Genomic DNA, 18766 nt, shown 5'->3' with positions numbered 1-18766 from the left:
AGGATGGATATAACTGACCCGTACGATTACCATAGTCATCTGAAAAAGATGATTAAGAATGTTTGATATTTGTAAATTTAACCTTTGAAAGAATTGTATATATATATATATATATATATATATATATTTGTTGATTAAAAGTGAATAATCCTCATATAACTTATTTATTCCAAGTAAATAGGACTGTTTATCTTATGGAATTTTTTAGTAGTTGATATCAATTGAAAAGATTTCGAGTATAAATAATACTTAGGTGTATTTTATTAAGATATATATTATTTAAATTTTAAAGATAAATTGATAAAAAAAAATCGATTACATGACAATCATTATCGCAAAACGCTTTTATTGAACTCACAAACTTCTAAAATAAGATATGAGCAATCTTTGCAATATATATATTTTAGCTTCGATCACAATTAAGTTCATATATGAAGTATTCACACTTTCAAAAGACAAGAATATACATTTAGCTTATGATTTACATTTATTTTAGTCAATCAAGTAGAGTTTTGAGTGAAAATTATTTGATGGACAAATGCATAGAGAAAAACTTTGATCTGTTCAATCAAATAAAAAAGTATATATATATATATATATATACACGAAAATATTATCTTGCGGCATACATCCGTGCGAATAAGTGCGATGGATCGATCCACTGATCGATTCAGTCCCGTTGGATCGATCAGTGGATCGATCCGGCAGGCATGAGATGACGAAGCGGGACTATAGGCGCGAGAAGACGAAGCGGGTCAGAATCGGGCGCGACGCTAACAAACGCAGCGCCGCCGATTCTGGCCAGATACGGCTGGAATTCGATCGCGGTCGGATCGCCACCGGATTGCGGCCAGATGGCGGCTGGAATCCGGTCGTTTCGTGGCCAAAATCGGTCGCGACGCTAGTAGACACAGCGCTGCCAATTCTGGCCGCGATTCGGTCGGAATATGGTGGCGTTGTGATCCAGGCGAGGGGTGATCTGTCAGCGACCCGTGAAGATCAACGACAACCAACGGGAGAAGACAAGCGGGGCTGAATCGATCAGTGGATCGATTCAGCCCCATTGGATTGATCAGTGGATCGATCCAGCACTAATTTTGATGCGCGCCATACCAAATCGCACGGAGTGTGCCGCAGTTATATATATATAGAGAAAAGCTACCCTGGGGCATATATATATATATATTAATAACAGATCTTATCTGACTTACAATCTAATTAATTCTAGAGAGGTGCGAAAATTTCCAATCGGCCAAGATAAATTCGAAAATACAAACGCCAATCCACATACCCAACGATCCAATGATAATGATTCGTTCCCAAGTCCCAAAATGTGATTACTATAGCCCGGGGTTCCAGTCTTCGTAAATATAAGAACATGCTTTGCGTGGGAAAATAGTAATCCATCAAGCAATCTAGCAAGTACGCTTGAGATTGTTCGGCGGAAAGTATGGGGCAGCAGCTGCAAAAGCTTCGTAAGGTTGGTTTTTTTTACTTGATTGTTATCAGTTACCTGAGATCCATTTTCCTTGTGTTATTTCCTTCCTCTGTTAGATCGCTGCATTTATAGCTACTTGAATCATTGTAATCCTTTGTAATCAAGATGAATAACACAGAAGATGAGGGGATTGCGACATCACTGGACAGGGACTGGGTAACCTCATTGGAGAAGAAGGTGTCAGACACAAAACTTAGGGACAGAAACAGAGAGCCAACAATATACAGAGTCCCGTATATCTTGAAAATGGTCGACCTCGAAGCCTTTGCGCCATTGATCGTCTCGCTCGGCCCCTACAACCTCGACAAAGGTCATCTAAAGTCCATGAATCAGCTCAAATGGAAGTACCTCAAGTTTGTCCTCGAGGAGCTGAACCCTCGTATGGTCTTGGAGGACTACCTGATTCGGTTCAAGGATCTGGAAACGCAAGCACGCGTTGCCTATTCGGAGGAAGTGGAGATGAGCAGCAACAGTTTTCTGGAAATGATGTTGCTGGACGGATGCTATGTGATGCTTACAATAGTGGAGTGGAACATCGTGAAGGAGATTATTTCATGGACTCAATTTGAAGTACCACAAGATTGGCCACAAGATTGGCGCGCAATAGTAGAGAGCAACTTAAAGACGAAGATTTCAGAAGAGAATGCCTTGTTGACTCGAAGGGTAGTAGCACGAGATATTCTCATGCTCGAAAACCAGCTTCCTTTCTTTCTTCTTGAAACTTTGTACAAAGCTGCATTTCCTCCCGGCCCTTCCTTTCGAAGCCTAACACTCGAGTTCATCCGCGGACATTTCTCAATAAGCTTGAAACTTCCCACAGACAACGACAATGAGACTTTTCATCACATAATTCATCTTTTTCTTTCTTGCATTGATCCGACAACAAACCATGGCAATGGCAATGGCAATAGCAATGAGTCCTCCACATTTGGCAATCGCCTTGTCCATGACTTATCATGGATTCCCAGGGCTACAGTATGCAATTAAGCTACAATTCGCTTCCAAAGAAAAAGGAATGCCAAGAGTTTCCTGGACATGCATTACATTTCATAACGGTATTTTGGAGATTCCCCAACTTAAAATAGACGACCACACCAGCTGGCTCTTGAGAAATCTTATTGCGTACGAACAATGTTCAACGGATTCCAAGTTCCATGTTACATCCTATATGATGTTTATGAATCACTTCATCAAAACGGCAGCAGATGTCGAATTGCTTCGATTACATAACATCATTATTGACAGCTTAGGGGTGGGCACCCAAGAAATTGCCACTCTATTTATCAATCTTGTCACGAATGTCAGCAACTCAGATGATTCCTACATTAAAGGCGTCCTCATTGACATTAGGAAGTACCGAGACACTTGATACAACAAATGGCGCGCAAGGTTAAATCACGATTACTATAGTAATCCTTGGGCATGCAGTTATCTCATTATTTATTTTGGTGCTCTTGTCCTATTTGTTCTTACTGTGATACAAAGCACTATGTTGTTCTGAACTATTTTAGGTCGTCAAACCAGCTTCCTCACTTAGGGAATGCTTCTTGTTGTTTAGAAACTAATTTTTGTTGCTTATGAAATACGTATCATGTGCATGCGTATGAAGAGTTGTCATAGTCGTTTCTTTTCATGCTATCTATCGTACCAATTGTGGCAAAAAGTGAATACGCTCGTCCCCAACGTCCCCGTCAATCCGTACTATCTATCGTACCAAGGTGCTTGTTGAGAAGGGCTTGAAAATTGAAATGAGGCTCATTCTAAACCCCCAGTCTCACCATAAAGCTGGGAAAAAAATTGCATTATGTACTAAATCTTTTCTTTCTCCCACTCCATGCTCTATATAAGATTGATAGGCCCGACAATGGCTCCACGGGCTTAGTTAAGATAGTAAATGAATAACAAATTTATCCAATGAGTGAAGGGTTAAATTTCAAGACTGACGGAGTATAAATCCCCACACCTGGTACAATTCACCTCTTATCCATCTTACCTATGTTGAATATGTGTGAATGGAGAAAAGGTGGAAGAGGATAGAATTCCATTGTGAATGAGACTTTAGTCTCACATTGGGAGTTTTATGGCATGTTGGTTGGTTTATATGATTTACATGCATTGAGAATGTAAATAAATGCATGGAGAGAGGCTCTCTCTCACGCCTATGTGTGCTGGGGAGTGCAAATCCAGGATCCGGATTATACTGAACCAAGATGACTCGTGTGCGAGCGTGACCTGCGTGTGCCGAATGTCGGACCGATCGGGACAAAATTTGCCCAAGTGAAACAACCAGGTGACACTCAGTTCGCTATGGCCACCAGTGCTTGGTAGGAATCACGATCAACTGTTGTATCCTGGGAAACAGACGACCCTAGTGAGCCTTGAAGCACAGCCAGAGGTGGGTGAATCTCTTTCAAGGAAACTACTACTCTCGTAGGCCTCGGCCCTTTTTCTCGCTTGGCCTGTCTTCTTGCCCGACCGACCTCTCGCCCAGTTTGCTCTGTCTGGCCGAACTCGGCCTTATTGCCCGATCGAGCAATCTACCGAGCAATCTACTGCTTGCCCGCCCGGTCATTAAATCAGCTTAGACTTTGCTGCTCGGACTCGAAGCTCGGTCTGCACTAAGCAATTAGTAAAAAATCAGCCCCTATCGGCAGCCTGAGATTATCTACTCAGGTCATCTCTATTGTAAGTTGAATTTAATTCAGTGTAATTTAAATTCAACTAATACCTCATAAATCTCCGGCAATAGATTGTTTCTTCCAACAACCTATTAGTCATCATGATTTACCTTCCTCTTCATGATTCTGAAGGCTGAAGCGCGCGATTGATGGGGCGTGCGTAATCATTTTTTGCCCAATTGATAAGCCTACAACTCTCACTTGGCCGTGTGACATTTTTTCAAGATTTTTTTTATAATAAGTTTCATCTTCCTCCTTATTTTGAATGACCTATCTCTCAAAATATTATGACTTGGCTCTAACCAATTCACTTCATACTAACTTTATTTATTATTTTTCTAACTAATTAAAATGAGTTATCTAGATATAAAATTAGCATATGTTCATGACCTGGTCGGAAAGTTACAGACATGGCGCGCTAAGCAAGTGACTATGATGCTGACTAGGAGAAGACTTCAAACGAGGGAAACAACTATGAGCTGCAACAAGAAAGGAGGACTCCTCCTCGTATCTCCTTCCTCTCTGTGCACACCAAAGAGAGAACTCATAGAACGTTAGAACGAGAACTAGAGAAGAGATCCCTGGCGTATGTACTCCGATGCTTAAGCCAGTAGGTGGCTGAGCGAAAATAAGGAAAAATAACAGTAGATGTGTGATCAAGCATTTGAGCGTACGAGCGTAATGAAGCGTACTTGACCCACAGAGAGAACCTCCCATTTTATATCACTTCTCATTCCCTCCGCAGTAATGAGATGACAAGGAATATTGGCTGTCAGAAGATGTTGGGTAATAGAAGATGTCGGGTAATGGAAGATGTACAGTTTGACAAATATATAGTCATCCTTCAAAGAATCTTCTGTTAACAATATTTGAATCACCTATTTATAACTTATGTCATTAATGAGACAGTTAATATGTTGTGATAATGTGTCTAATGAGGGGAGGTGTAGAGTCACATCCGAGGAAGATTCTATTGAATGTATATATGTTAATAGAAGAATATTCTCTGACAAATAGTTGTTACTCTCTGATGAGTTGTTGTGATTCTCTAACACTGTTACCCTTTGAAGGAAATACGACCAGGCTTATGTCTGACAAACTATATAATAAGAGATTGGTCCCCTTGGAGAATGATTAGTTGAATTCCTTAGATCCGACCGTCCAGTGGGCCGATCATTCATATACAAATAGCAAGGAGCTAGGTATCGTAGGACTGGTTGACACTATTGTCGACCATCCATATGATAGGAGACATACTCTTGAAGAACAGGGAGCTTAGCATAGTAAGTTCGATCGACCTTTGTGTCGGATGATTTTATACTGAAAGTTTGTATTGTTAGGCTGAATATGTAAACTAAGTCATATTGTTGGAGTGGGGAGCGCCTTGTATAATCGATCAGCGCATTACTGAGAATATGCTGTAGTAAGGGGGAACTGTATTTCATATGCTCGAGCGACGCTAGGCCCATTCAGGTTTAATCTGTACGCCTTGGCACTGAACGGATAATCCCAGTTGGCCTTTGAGCCGATCGGATATATAATAAAGTTATGTTGCACAGACCATAAGTCTGACTGACCTTTGTTCTGATTGGCTATTTACAAATGGAGTGTTAGATCACTTAAGTCTGACTGATTCTTGGGCTAGTCATCCCTGTATTGAAGGCTTTAGCGATGAGTGAGGTGCTAGGTCTTGTTGAGAAAATGCTCTTGTTGCCACTTAACCTTAATTTTGACAGCTACCCCACCTTGACTTTGACTGCCACCCTACCTTGACTTTGACTGCCACATCACTTCTAGGTCTGCTTGTAACATCCCGTATCAAGTCTCCCCTTCATGTCTAGTTGAAGGAGGCTCATGTCCGACAGACTAGATCCAAGTCTAATTTTCGCCCGATCATCTTATTTATTAGTCCGACTGGATGGCCATACTTTGGTTGGCTTATTAATGTTACAGTCAACTTTATTTTCTTGAAAAAAAAGCATGTCAGACGTTTAGTATGCCAAATGATTCGGCAATATTGTCCATCACAAATGTCCATTTATGGGTGGACGCCATGTGTCCCACTATCTCATTCTTCAAAGTGATAGCTAACGCATGCCTTTTTGTATAGACAAATGATGTGTGGTATTGTAGCATTTTTTTTCATTTTTAAATTTTCACCATAAGTCAGAATTGGTCTAATAACCCCTCCTGACTAATTTGTTGATTTGTCAATTTTTTTCAAAATTAGTGTAATACCACTCAAGTCATTTTTTTTTTGCCTTTTCTATTCCCACACTATAAATCCAAGACCAAGTCTTGTACTATTTGTTTTTCATTTTTGTTGTGCGAGACTCTTAAATGACTCACCAAGAATATTACAGTACCACACGCCCACCCCTTTTCTCCGACGATGACTTCGGTTACTGAAAAGGCCGAATGGAGTACCACTTGAAGACGCAAGTTGAAATGTGGATAATCATCCAAACAGGCTTCGCTCTACCACTCGATAGAACTGGAAAACCGGTGACATGCGACAATTGGGATCCACACCTAATGAAGAAGATCGAGGTCGATGCTAAAGCTACTCAGACCCTACAGTGTAGCTTGACAAAAGAATAGCTGAACCGAGTTAGCTCATTCTCAAGCTCAAAAGACTTATGAGAGAAATTAATTGAACTACATGAAAGGACCTCCGACACAAAGGTAAGTAAACATGATTTAATTTTAAATAAACTATATAACATAAAAATGCAGGAAGGAGAGTTAGCAAACCATCTCCACGCCAGAATCCAAGATCTTCTCAACGACCTCCACGCAATTCGACAAAAGGTGGAGAACCATGACATCATTAGGTATGCACTAAACGCTTTTCCGAGGAATACTTTGTGGACACCTATGGTAGATACTTACAAAGTATCTAAGGATCTCTCTTTAATTATATTAGATAAAATATTTTTTGAATTCGAATTGCATGAACAGACTAATGTACTACCAATCGAGAAAAGTATTGCTTTAGTTGCAGGTATAAGCAAAACTTGGGAACCAAAAACTAAGCACTGGAATGAACCCGAGTCCGAAGGCGAATCAGACTTAGAAGATGACGATGAAATCACTGCCAAGCTAATGAACCTGATACAAAAAGTATACAAGAAGAAGGGTTTCACAAAATGAGAGATCAAGAAGGTGATTCAATCAAAGATAAACACAGTCGAGTCCGAACTTGAACACGAAGGCCAAGTCTGAAGTCACCTACTACAACTGCAACAAGAAAAGACATATCAAGGCGAATTGTCCAAATCAAAAGGAAGTGAAGAAGCAACGGAAGAAGGCGCTACAAGCAATATGGGATGAGTCTTCATTAGAAGACTCCATGAAGATCATGAGCATCCAAGCTTCCTCACGCTTCTGGTCCGAGAACAAGTGATGTGCGTAAATATTATGATGGTTTATGCATGTTGTTACGTACATTCACTTGCTTTATATGTACGTATTCTTTGTATGATCGCCTTTTTTATCATGTACTCATCATATATACTCTTTTGTACGGATATCTGCTCTTTGTTTAGTTTTGTGTTGACAGGGACAACTTTCAGAGCGAAAACAACGTTTGTCGACACACCAGAGCGAGCTAGAGAACACGACCGTGCAAACATTACATGGTCGTGTGGCCAAACAGAAGAGGAGAAGTGCACAACCATGCAATCCTTGCACGGTCGTGCGGCCAACCCAGAGGCGGATCACAACATGGCCGTGCAACCTTGCACGACCGTGCCCCCCATGACCGAGACCAAGCAGCCCACAACCGTTCAACCTTGCACGGTCGTGTCCCCCGAAGTTGAGTCCCAGCATCACACGACCGTGAAAATTGGCACGGCCGTGCAGCGCACCCAGAGCCAAGAAAGGGCACGGTCGTGCCATCCTTGCACGGTCATGCCGTCGTGCCGCGCCTAAGCCTATAAAAGGGGTATTAACCCTTTTTCCGAGGAGAGGAGAGCGGGGAGGCGAGCCGTCAAGAGGAGAATCACTCTGGTGCTGTTCCATGCCGTCCAGGACATCGATCCAGTAATCTTTCATCACCACATCAACTCTAGAAGCAAAGGATTGGATCTGAAGATTACTCGTCATCGTTGGATAAGCATACTTCTTCTTTCCCTCTTCGTGTTGAGAATTTGTATGTCTATATATATCATGTCTTCGGATTTTTCTCCGGCGTCTATGGAGTAGAGTCCTTGTTCTAGGATGAGGGAGTAATTGTGGATTGATTTTGATGTAAGACTCATATTACGCTTATATGCATTGGATGATTTCACTTGCTTTGTTTCAATTGCTCGATCTCTTTGTCGTGTTGATTGATTGTGTAGGAATTACTAACCTTGTAGAGGGAATATCTTAGATCGTACACCCGAAAGGCCCTAGTGACAGGGGTAACCTGTTCACGGACATCTAGGATACTTCCTTGAAAGGAGAGGTGACTCCTCCACAAGGAAGTAAGAGACCAAACTAAGCTTCTTAATTCTATCTTTGATAACATCAATTAGAGTCGTGTCCTTGTGATCTACCGAGGCGCCTTAGTGACAGGGGTTAACCGTAATAGGATTTCATAGGGATCATCTTTATTTGGTGCTTAAGGATAGTTGCCTTAGCTTCCGGCGAATGCATGCTGATGGACAATGAGTATAGGATAATATGTGATACATCAGTACCACCACAATGAAACCAAACTCCTAAAACTCTTCATTAATCAGGTCGATTTCTTCTCGTTGCTAGTTCTCGTTTCCACTCTCTAATCTCTTTTCTTAGATTACTTACACCCATCGATAGTGTAGCTAATCCTAAGTAATCCTAAGTGTGCTATCACTAGTACTTATAACTAGTCCTTGTGGGTTCGACAATCTTTTATATTACTGACGACGAATCCATGCACTTGTGGAATCGTAACAACAAGTTGTCAAGTCCAAAACTGAGAGCAATCAGAATTCGAGTCCGAGAGAAGTCACTCATCCTCCAATGCTGAGCGCCACCCACGAGTCTTTTGACTCAGATGTGCCACTCGGCTTCAGGTGCAAAAGACGCTGACCGGATGCGCAAGCTCCGCTCTCCCAGGAGAGTGCCGAGCGGGCCACTACTATCGTGCCTCAGGGTTCGTCTGCTTGGGGAAAAAAATCTGATAGAAATTGACCCTCCTGCTATAGGGCGTACTTCTTCACGACCGATCGGGCCTTCCTCCGCACTCTCTACATCCACACAGTCACCTCAGCCTTCAGAATTGACTCATGGACCCTCGCCATACACGCATCTTCCGCAACAGGTAGAATTTCCCCCCACAGACCCTCCTCGTCTGCACGTTCGTCACGACTGATGCACCCAATTCCTGGCGCCTCTTCTTTGAGGCCTAGCACACTCCTTGAGCCTGAGCCCCAATTCACCTTCTCCTTCAATGTGCCATCTAAGTAGGGGATGAGCTCTAATCCTCCACCACCCTTCGGGGGTGGTGCAATTTGGAGGGTTACTAGCTGAAGCTTGGGCGGGTAAGATAAGTCGACCAAGGGAATTTTATGTCTATGAGTGTGTAGATAAGTTTGCTCAAGATGTCATCACAGTAAGCCTTGTTTCTATTTCCTTCGGCAAGTAAAATTTTCTAACACCATTTATCTTAGCACTTGTTGTCGAGATGAACCTGAGTCACCTACTGATGGACTTGAAACGAGACAACAAAATTCTGAAAGAGCATGTGAGGGAGTTAGAACTCCCTTCTGCATCCGCCCCAACCGCCGAGGTGGCTAGCTTGTGTAAAGAAGTAGACTTCCAGGCCGGGCTATTATTAGAGATGGAGAGGACTATGAGGGAGTCCCAAAAGACAACCCACCTCCAATAGGTGGGAAAAGGAAAACTTGAAAACCTATTGCAAGATAATGAAACCAAACTCCAAGACGAAACTGTAGTAAAAGCCAAGGCAATATCTGACCTGGCACAGAAAACCACTAAGTTGGAGGAGTTGAAGACTGCTCGTGCAATGGAATCAGTAGAAAGTATAGGACCGTTGGGCCGGCTAGAAGGGGGGGATGAATAGCCTGTAAAAAAAAATAACAAAGACCCTTCTCAAACTCTTAAACTAACACTTGTAAAATAATCAAAACAATAAACTAAGATCAGAAAAGAAAACGAGGCACCAGGTTTGACTTGGTTACAACCAAGGAGGTTGTTAATCCAAGGAATGAACGTGCACTAAAATATCTCCTTCAGGCGGAGAAACCTCTTACAGCAGTGAAAGCACAAAAGACAGAAGCTAAACTAGAACAGAATCGCATAAGTGTTTGGAATGTAAATCTCTAAGTTGATCTAAAGCTTCTGGACCAAGGCTATATTTATAGCCTTGGTCGGGGCGCCTGGAAGGGTTCCGGGCGCCCTGGGAGGGATAAATTTTTCCCCCAACGTTCAGATCGAGTTTTGACTCGATCTGGTGAAAATACTAAATACTAGGTCCGGGCGCCCGGAAGGGTTCCGGGCGCCCCGGGCTGTTCCGGGCGCCCCGGAGCCCAAAGTCAACCAACATTGACTTTTTCATCCGGGGACCACTGCTCCGGTTTGGTTCAGCTCGGTCTGGGTCTTTTACTCCGGATCCGCTTGCTTGGGTGATTTCTGCTATCCGGAATAGAGCTCACCCGAACCCAAGTTCCGGTCTTCTCGAGCGGGCTTCCCTCCGGCTTCTCGTACCTCGGAATCGCTGCGTGTTTCCTTCTTGTCCGCCGGCGTACTCATCCGCAGTCTTCGTCCTTCGGACGCACCGCGTGCCGTCCTTCTCGCTAGATGCGTCTCTTGCTCCTCGAGCAATCTTCCGCTCCGGCTTTCGTCCCTTGGAACCACCGCACGCTTCCTTCTCGCCCGTCGGTGTACTCTTCCGCAGCACTTCGTCCCTCGGACTGCCGTCCTTCTCGCTAGCTGCATCTTCCGCTCGACTACCTGTGCTCCTAAGCTCCTGCACACTTAGACACAAGGTTAGAAACACACAGGACCTAAATTAACTTGTTGATTACACCAAAACAACCTTGGGGTTCCAACAAAGAACAAAGGAGCTGTCAACCAAGGACCTATTGATCCTAGAGAAATAGAGGAACCTGGATACGCAAGAGAGCGGGATAGACTCTCTGTAGGTTGAGTTGTAGTCTACTAAATTTGAACTGGTAGCGTACAAGGCAGGCGAAGACGAGCGTCTTGAAACTAGGCGGAAAACCTATTTTGAATCTCACGAGTTCGGCCTAGAATTCAGTCAACACACCATAAAAATACTTTCTTATGGAGTTGAAGGTGGAATCACATAGCTACGTGAAGCCGGATATTTATCATCAAAGCCCCCTAAGCATTTTGTAAATCGCCAATGTATTTTGGACAAACTCTTGAGAGACCTTTTTAGCAAGTTTGAATAATTTTATGATGTAGCCCTCTTTACGCATTAAGCTCTCCGAGAAAATGGCATAAAGCTAACTTGTAAACATTTATTGACAATTATTAAATCATACCTGATCTTTTGTATATCTTCACAATTTGTGGTCAAATCCTTTGTGTATATAAAATGAACTCCGAGTGGATGCCTCTTAGTGAGAAATATCCAATGCTTCAAAGATGAGGAGCTTAGATGCGTAAGTAGTTCCATTTATAATTCAGCCAAGCAATATAATTAATTAGGGTAAAATAGTAGCTGGGTGGAGTAATTTAGCCGAGCGGCACATGCATTCGATACTTGAATGCATGAACAAGCTTGCTTATAACTCGATCGAAAGACTCAGGAATCTGGAATATGGATGCAAGGGAAAGTTATTTTATAATTCAACCGAACGGCTCGAGAGTCCGAAATATAGATGTGAGAGAAAGCTCGCCTATAACCCGTCCGAATGGCTCAAGAATATGGAATATGGATGTGAGGGAAAGCTCGCTTATAACTCGACTGAACGGCTCAAGAATATGGAATATAGATGTGAGAGCAAGCTCACCTATAACCCGTCCGAATGGCTCAGGAATCTGGAATATGGACACGAGGGCAAGCTCACTTATAACTTGGTCGAACAGCTCGAAATTCTAGAATATAGATGCGAGGGCAATCTTGCCTATAACTCGGTCGAACGACTCGGTAGTCTAGGATATAAGAGCGAGAGTAAGTTTGCTTATAACTTGACCGAGCAGTTCGGGAGTCTGGGACATTAGCATAAGGGTAATCTTGCTTAGAACCCAGCCAAGCGGCTCAGGAGTCTGGGACATGGTACGAGAATATGCTCACTTATAACCCGGCTGAACACCTCAGGAGTGTGGGATATGATGCGAGAGCATGCCTACTTATAACCCTACTAAATGACTCACGAGAACATACTCGCTTATAACCCGGTCGAATGACTTGGGAGTCTAGGACATGGTGCTAGAACATGCTTTCTTATAACCCGACCAAACAGCTTGGGAGTATGGGACATGGCACGAGAGCATGCTCCCTTATAACTCGGCCGAACGCCTTGGGAGTCTGGTACATGGCGCGGAGCATGCTCACTTATAACCCGGCCAACCAGCTCAAGAGTTCGGAAAATGATGTGAGACCATGCTTGCTTATAACTCGGTCGAATAACTTGGGAGTCTGGGATCTGGTGCGAGAGCATGCTCGCTTATAACTTGTCTGAACAACTCAGGAGCCTAGGATATAGATGCGAGGGCATGCTCTCTTATAATCCGGTTGAATGACTTTAGAGTCTGGAATATAAGCACAAGGATAAGATCACTTATAACTCAGTCGAGCGGCTCAAGAGTCTGGGGTATAGGGCTTTCGAGATAAAATCTTCTGCATTTCATTAAGTGTAAATATTCAACATGCTACTTCAATGTATTACAAGCATAGTCTCGAGCCTTGTAGGATTGCAGATGATTGGCTCTCCAAGACTGCTCCAGATTCTTTCTATCTACATCTTGGAGATAATAGGAGCCCAATGTGAGCTTTTGCACCACCTTATATGGTCCACCCCATTGTGGCTCCAGTTTGTTGACATCCTCAACTGGTTTGATCCACTTCCAAACCAAGTCTCCCACCTAAAAAAATCTTAGGATAACCCTTCTATTATAGTTTTGCTTCATCCTTTTGTGATATTCTATTAGTCAAGTTACTGTTTTATTCCTGATTTCTTCTATCATATCGAGCTCCATATGGTGTTGACCTGCATTGTCTTCATCGTATAGTTACCTCCGATCATCTCTTCGTCGACTTCGACCGAGATATCTACTTCACCACCGTAGACTAGGTTAAAAGGGGTTATACTTGTTGCTTCTTGTGAAGAAGTGCGATAAGCCCACAACACACTAGGTAATTCTTCAACCCAACTTCCTCCAACATGATCAAACTTAGTCTTAAGTTCTCTGATGATTTCTCTGTTGGTGATTTCTGCCTGATCATTGCTCTGAGGATACACTACCGATATAAAGGCTTATGTAATGCCATAACCTAAACACTAGTCCTGAATTGGTAACATTATTTTTTAGCACAGAATGTTTTTGTGAGATAGTTTTGATGAGGACAGTTGACTGATATAGGCTGGAAGTGTTTTTCAGCATTAGAAAGTAACCAAAAGGATGATAAACATGTTTGCAATCATATGAGGGTTAATACATGATAATTATAGTCATTGGAGGTTAAAGAGTTCAATGTATGTCAAAGGGGAAGAAATTTAGGTTTAAGTGGGAAACCTAAACACCTTTGGTAGAAATCCTAGGTCAAGGGAGAGCTTAGGTCAAGAGGGAGTCTAGGGATTTATGTTTCATTATTTATGCATGAGTTGATTTATATATTTATTTGCATATATATTGCTATATTATTTCTCTAACTTAAATGGATTACCAAACATCAACTAGGGGATATTGTTGGAGTAATCTGGGTATCCTAGGTTTTGATGTTTGGGTATATATTTAAGTTAGGTTTATTGTTGTATTTGATATGATTGTGAGTGTGTAAGATACAGGTACAACAAGAAAAATCTAAGTGTAATCTTGGCAAAGGAGAAAAGTCTAAGGGTGAGTCTTGGTGGTGTAAGTCCAAGCATGTAGTCTTGAGAACGTAAATCCAAGTGTGACTTGTCAATGGTTGAAGTCCCGGAGGTGAGGAGCCTCTTGGCAAAGGAAGACCGACAACAAGGATAAGGTCGAAAGATGCTCTAGAAGGCAAGGCGTAGAGGATGGGGAGGTATCCGAGGGATGCGAGGTTGATGAAGGAGGCTAGAAGGCTAGGTCTATTTTGGTCGGGGCAGGACAATTACTGAGTGAAAGTACTCGGGGGTAAAATCCTAGGGTTAGGGTTTGAACAGTTGACTAGGGTAGGACACAGAAACAACTGCGAAAGCAGTTGATTGGTACTATAGCAATCAACTGACACTGTAGCAATCAACCTGCATTAGAGCAGTCAACATGTACTGTAGTAGCCAACCGGATACTACAACAGTTACTGTAGCAATCAACTGGTACATTGTAGCAGTCGATTGGTATCAAGTCATTGGCTTGTAATGGTTGAATTCCACTTAGGACCAATCGATTAGTGCTTTTACCACTCGACTGGTGATGGAAAACACAGCTAGGTGTTTCTTCTTGAGCTCTATTTAATAGAGCTCCGGGTGCTTGGCAAAGATTTATGAAATAGAGATGGTTAACCCCTATTAGTAGTCTTCTAAGTACCCTAACATCCCAAGTGTGCTTGTGCGAGTTGTGATGAAGTTTCTCCACCCACAAGGAGCTACATGATCTAGTCGGAGGTTTTCCAGGGAGTCATCCATCGATGGATCGAGATCGTCCACCTTACGAACAATTGTGGAATATGACCTTTATCTATGAACCACGTTAAACGAATGTGTATTGGTTTGCTTTCTTGTTTATTATTTTCTAGAGTTAGCTTTTTTTTTTTGTTAGTATTTTTGTTTCCACTGCGACTAACAATTGTAGGAAGTTATTCACCCCCTCTAGCGGGTGTCAAGGTCCCAACAATTTGTTGATGATTTTAGTAGGTATACTTGTGTTTGTTTTATGAAGTCCAAGTCAGAAGTGTTTAGTCATTTCAAGAACTTTAAGAAAATGATAGAAACTCAAACAAAGAAGAGAATTATTACTTTTAGAAGTGACAACGGTGGAGAGTATACTGCACGATAATTTGAAGACATGCTAAGAGGAGTTGGAATTCATTACCAGCTAACCATTCCTTACACTTCTCAGCAAAATGGAGTAAGTGTATGGAAGAATAAGACTATTCTAGACATGACAAGATGCATGATGAATGAGAAGTCCTTACTAAAGTTTTTATAGGCAGAAGCAGTAAATACTATTGTCTCTTTGTAGAACCGAATGTAGTCTCTAAAGCTATGGAAGGGAAGACGTTGTACGGAGCCTGGTTTGTTGAGAAGCCACAAGTGAGACATCTCTAAGTCTTCATAAGTCTATGTTACGCTTAGGTTCTAGAGATTAGAAGAGACAAGTTGGATATTAGAGCAGAAATTTACATTTTTGTTGGTTATAGCCTACATTTCAAAGGCTATAGACTCTACAATGTTGAAAGCCAGAAGATTATTATGGCAAGAGATGTCAAGGTGGATGAGAATTCCATATGGAATTGGGATAACAAGAAGATTATCCACACTATAACATCAGTGTCAAATGCAACCAGAATTAATTTTAGATGAAGTTGAAGATGTCATTCCATTAAGAGGAACCTAAAGTCTCTTGGACATCTATGAAAAATGTACTGTGGTTGTTGAAGAGCCATCTTGCTTTGAAGAGGCGTACAACATTCGTGAATGGGAACAAGCAATGAAACAAGAGCTTGAGATGATAGCGAAGAGCGAAACTTGGAGTCCGATGCATAGATCAAGCAACAGGATAGTTATTAAAGTGCAGCGGATATACAAGCTAAAGCTCAATCTAGTTCAAAGCTTGAACAAATATAAGGCTAGGCTGGTCGCCAAAGGCTATGCTCATAAGGAAGGAATAGACTATTCCGAAACCTTTACACCAGTGGCTAGGTATGATACCATTCAGCTTTTCTTAGCTTTGGCCACTCGCCATTCTTGGAAAATCTATCAAATTGATGTGAATTCCACTTTCTTGAATGACAACCTCCAAGAAGAGATATATGTAGAGCAGCCAGAAGGGTTCTACAAAGATGTGAGGAGGAGAAGTTATATAAGCTGAAGAAAATACTATACAGCTTAAAACAAGCACTGAAACTTGGTATGCAAAGATCGACGACTATTTGATCTCGCAAGGATTCAGGGGGAGTTGGAATGAAGCAACTCTCTACATCAAAAAAAGGTGAACAAATACTCGTAGTCTCTAAATATGTTGATGATATTCTGATCAGTGGTAGCTGCCAAGTTCAAATAAAAAATTTCCAAGCTGCTATGGAAGAGAAGTTTGATATGAACAAACTTGGAGAGTTGAATTATTTTTTTAGGCTTGGAGATCCAAAGATGAGACAATGGTATTTTCTTACATCAACAAAAATATCTAAAGCAGGTCCTAAGGGCGCACGACATGGAGAAATGTAAGTCAATGTCCACTCTTATGGTTTATGACCGAACTGATGACAGTGAAGAAATGAGTTCGATTGACGCAACAAAGTTCCGAAGTTTGGTCGATAGCCTACTATACTTAGCACATAGCCGACCGAATATCATGTTTGCAACAAGCTAGTTGTCCAGATAAATGACCAATCTGCTACGTGGACATATCGTAGAAGCAAAGAGAACGTTGAGGTACTTGAAGAGTACAAGCAACTATGGAATATTGTACCGTAAGACCATGGAGAATTAGAAGGTAGTGTTGTATGGGTATTTAGATAGTGATTGTGGCGGCTCAAAGGAAGATATAAAGTTCTCCTCAGGGAACTACTTTAGTCTTGGTTTAGGGATAATCACCTGGAACTCTAAGACGTAAGAAGTTATGACCCAGTCTACTACGGAGGCTGAGTATGTTGCTGCAACAACTGCTGCAAATCAAGCCGTATGGCTTAGGAAGATGCTGAATGACTTGAACCAGAATCAAGAAGTAGCAATAATAATTTTGTGTAACAACAAGTCTGCAATTACAATAAGTCAGAATCTCATTTTTTCATAATAGAACAAATAGACATTCTCTGGATAAACTTCTGAGCTATGGTGAGTCAGCTCGACATTATTAGAGTAGCCATACCTTCGAGGTTTTCCAAGTAGTCATATCCAGTGAACTTAGTACAAAACTTTGGTCTAACTAATTAGGATTCGTAAGGGGTAGCTTCAGTTAGTTCCATTTAGGCAAATGCACCAGGTCGAAGTCATATCTTCCTAGACATGCATAGACTAAGCTTCCCTAACCTACTATCATCCAAAACTTCACCAATACCATAGGTCAAGTTAACCTTTGTCCCTTTTTATTCTAATCTTAATTACCCTACCGGGTAGGTTACTTTTGGTTATCCTGTCGGATAGATTACTTTTGGTTATCCTATCAGGTAGATTATTTTTGAAGGTGTCAACTAGTTTGGAGCCTCCCCTAAATTATTGATATTTTTATTTAATTTGTAATTTAAGTTTTCAGTTTTGAATTAATTAGATGAGTCAAATTGTCCTTCTTTAAAAGAGTGTATTTAAACTTTAAATTTTCATTCAATTTTAATTTTATTAAGTTAATTGAATTATCTTTCTTTAATAGCTTATTTTTAAAGTTTAAGTTTTTATTAATCTTTAAATTTGAATTAATTAAATTGTTTGAATTATATTTCTTTAAAGGTTTATCTTTTAACCTTTTATTAATTGTTAATTTTGAATTTTCTAGATTATCTTAATTTAATATGTTATTTTTAACATTTAATTTTAAGTTTGTTAAATTTAGTTTTGATTTTATCAAAGTGTTTGATTTTATCCTTATATTTTCTTTGTCTTTTAAGTTGATATAATTAGTGAAATTTATTAGATTAACCTTATTATTAAAATTTAATTTTTTGTTAATTAAATTATCTTGGGTTTGGATAGTGATCCTGTCCGAATGCCGAATCAACGGACGCTGGGCACAGGGCGCTCTCCGACTGCTGACGTGGATCTTCGACTGGTGGCACGAAGCTCCGGCGACCCTCCGACGCTCAAGTCAGGTAAGCAAGTGGTGGAAAAAGTAGCTCCAAAAGTGTTCAACGCGTACCTCCGGCGAAGTATGAGGCTCGTTATATAGAACGGTGGAAGGGTTCCTGTGCGTCCACCAAGGCACATACATGTCCGAAGCCCATACTTCGGTAAGTGTCTGTCAGAAAGCTTACCTGACGCCATACTGCTACAGTCCAATCACGTCTTCGATGGGATAACAGAACACCTCGTTGTCAGACTTGGAGTATGGCCTAGCCATAGGACTTGACGGTTGTCAGAAGATGTTCCTGTCCCCCTTTACCCACCGCCAGCCGGGACGTACGTCCGGCCGGCTGGACGGAGACCGTCGTCCGGACGGCCCTCATCCCCTGCGTCGTCCGGGCGGCACACCCCTCACGTCTCGCCTGTCGCTTGCATTGATATGCTGGGGAGACTTCCGGGCGAGTGCCTTCTGCTCGGCTCTTAGACATTGTTTCAACTGAGCGTCGGAA

The 18766-nt window shown here is 41.7% G+C and overlaps 1 protein-coding gene across 1 annotated transcript; it reads left to right on the top strand.

Annotated features, from left to right (window-relative positions):
* Positions 1–1450: 1450 nt before the first annotated feature.
* On the top strand, positions 1451–2867 carry LOC121972951 (UPF0481 protein At3g47200-like). The gene is made up of 3 exons (XM_042524559.1): positions 1451–1480; positions 1604–2473; positions 2565–2867. Exons 1-3 carry the CDS (start codon positions 1451–1453, stop codon positions 2865–2867), a joined length of 1203 nt encoding a protein of 400 aa, XP_042380493.1.
* Positions 2868–18766: the final 15899 nt, after the last annotated feature.

This window comes from Zingiber officinale, chromosome 4A (assembly GCF_018446385.1).
Source record: "Zingiber officinale cultivar Zhangliang chromosome 4A, Zo_v1.1, whole genome shotgun sequence".
In the NCBI taxonomy this organism is placed as follows: Eukaryota; Viridiplantae; Streptophyta; class Magnoliopsida; order Zingiberales; family Zingiberaceae; genus Zingiber; species Zingiber officinale.
The sequence above is the reverse complement of the archived record's forward strand: the minus strand, read 5'-3'. Positions and strand labels throughout refer to the sequence as shown.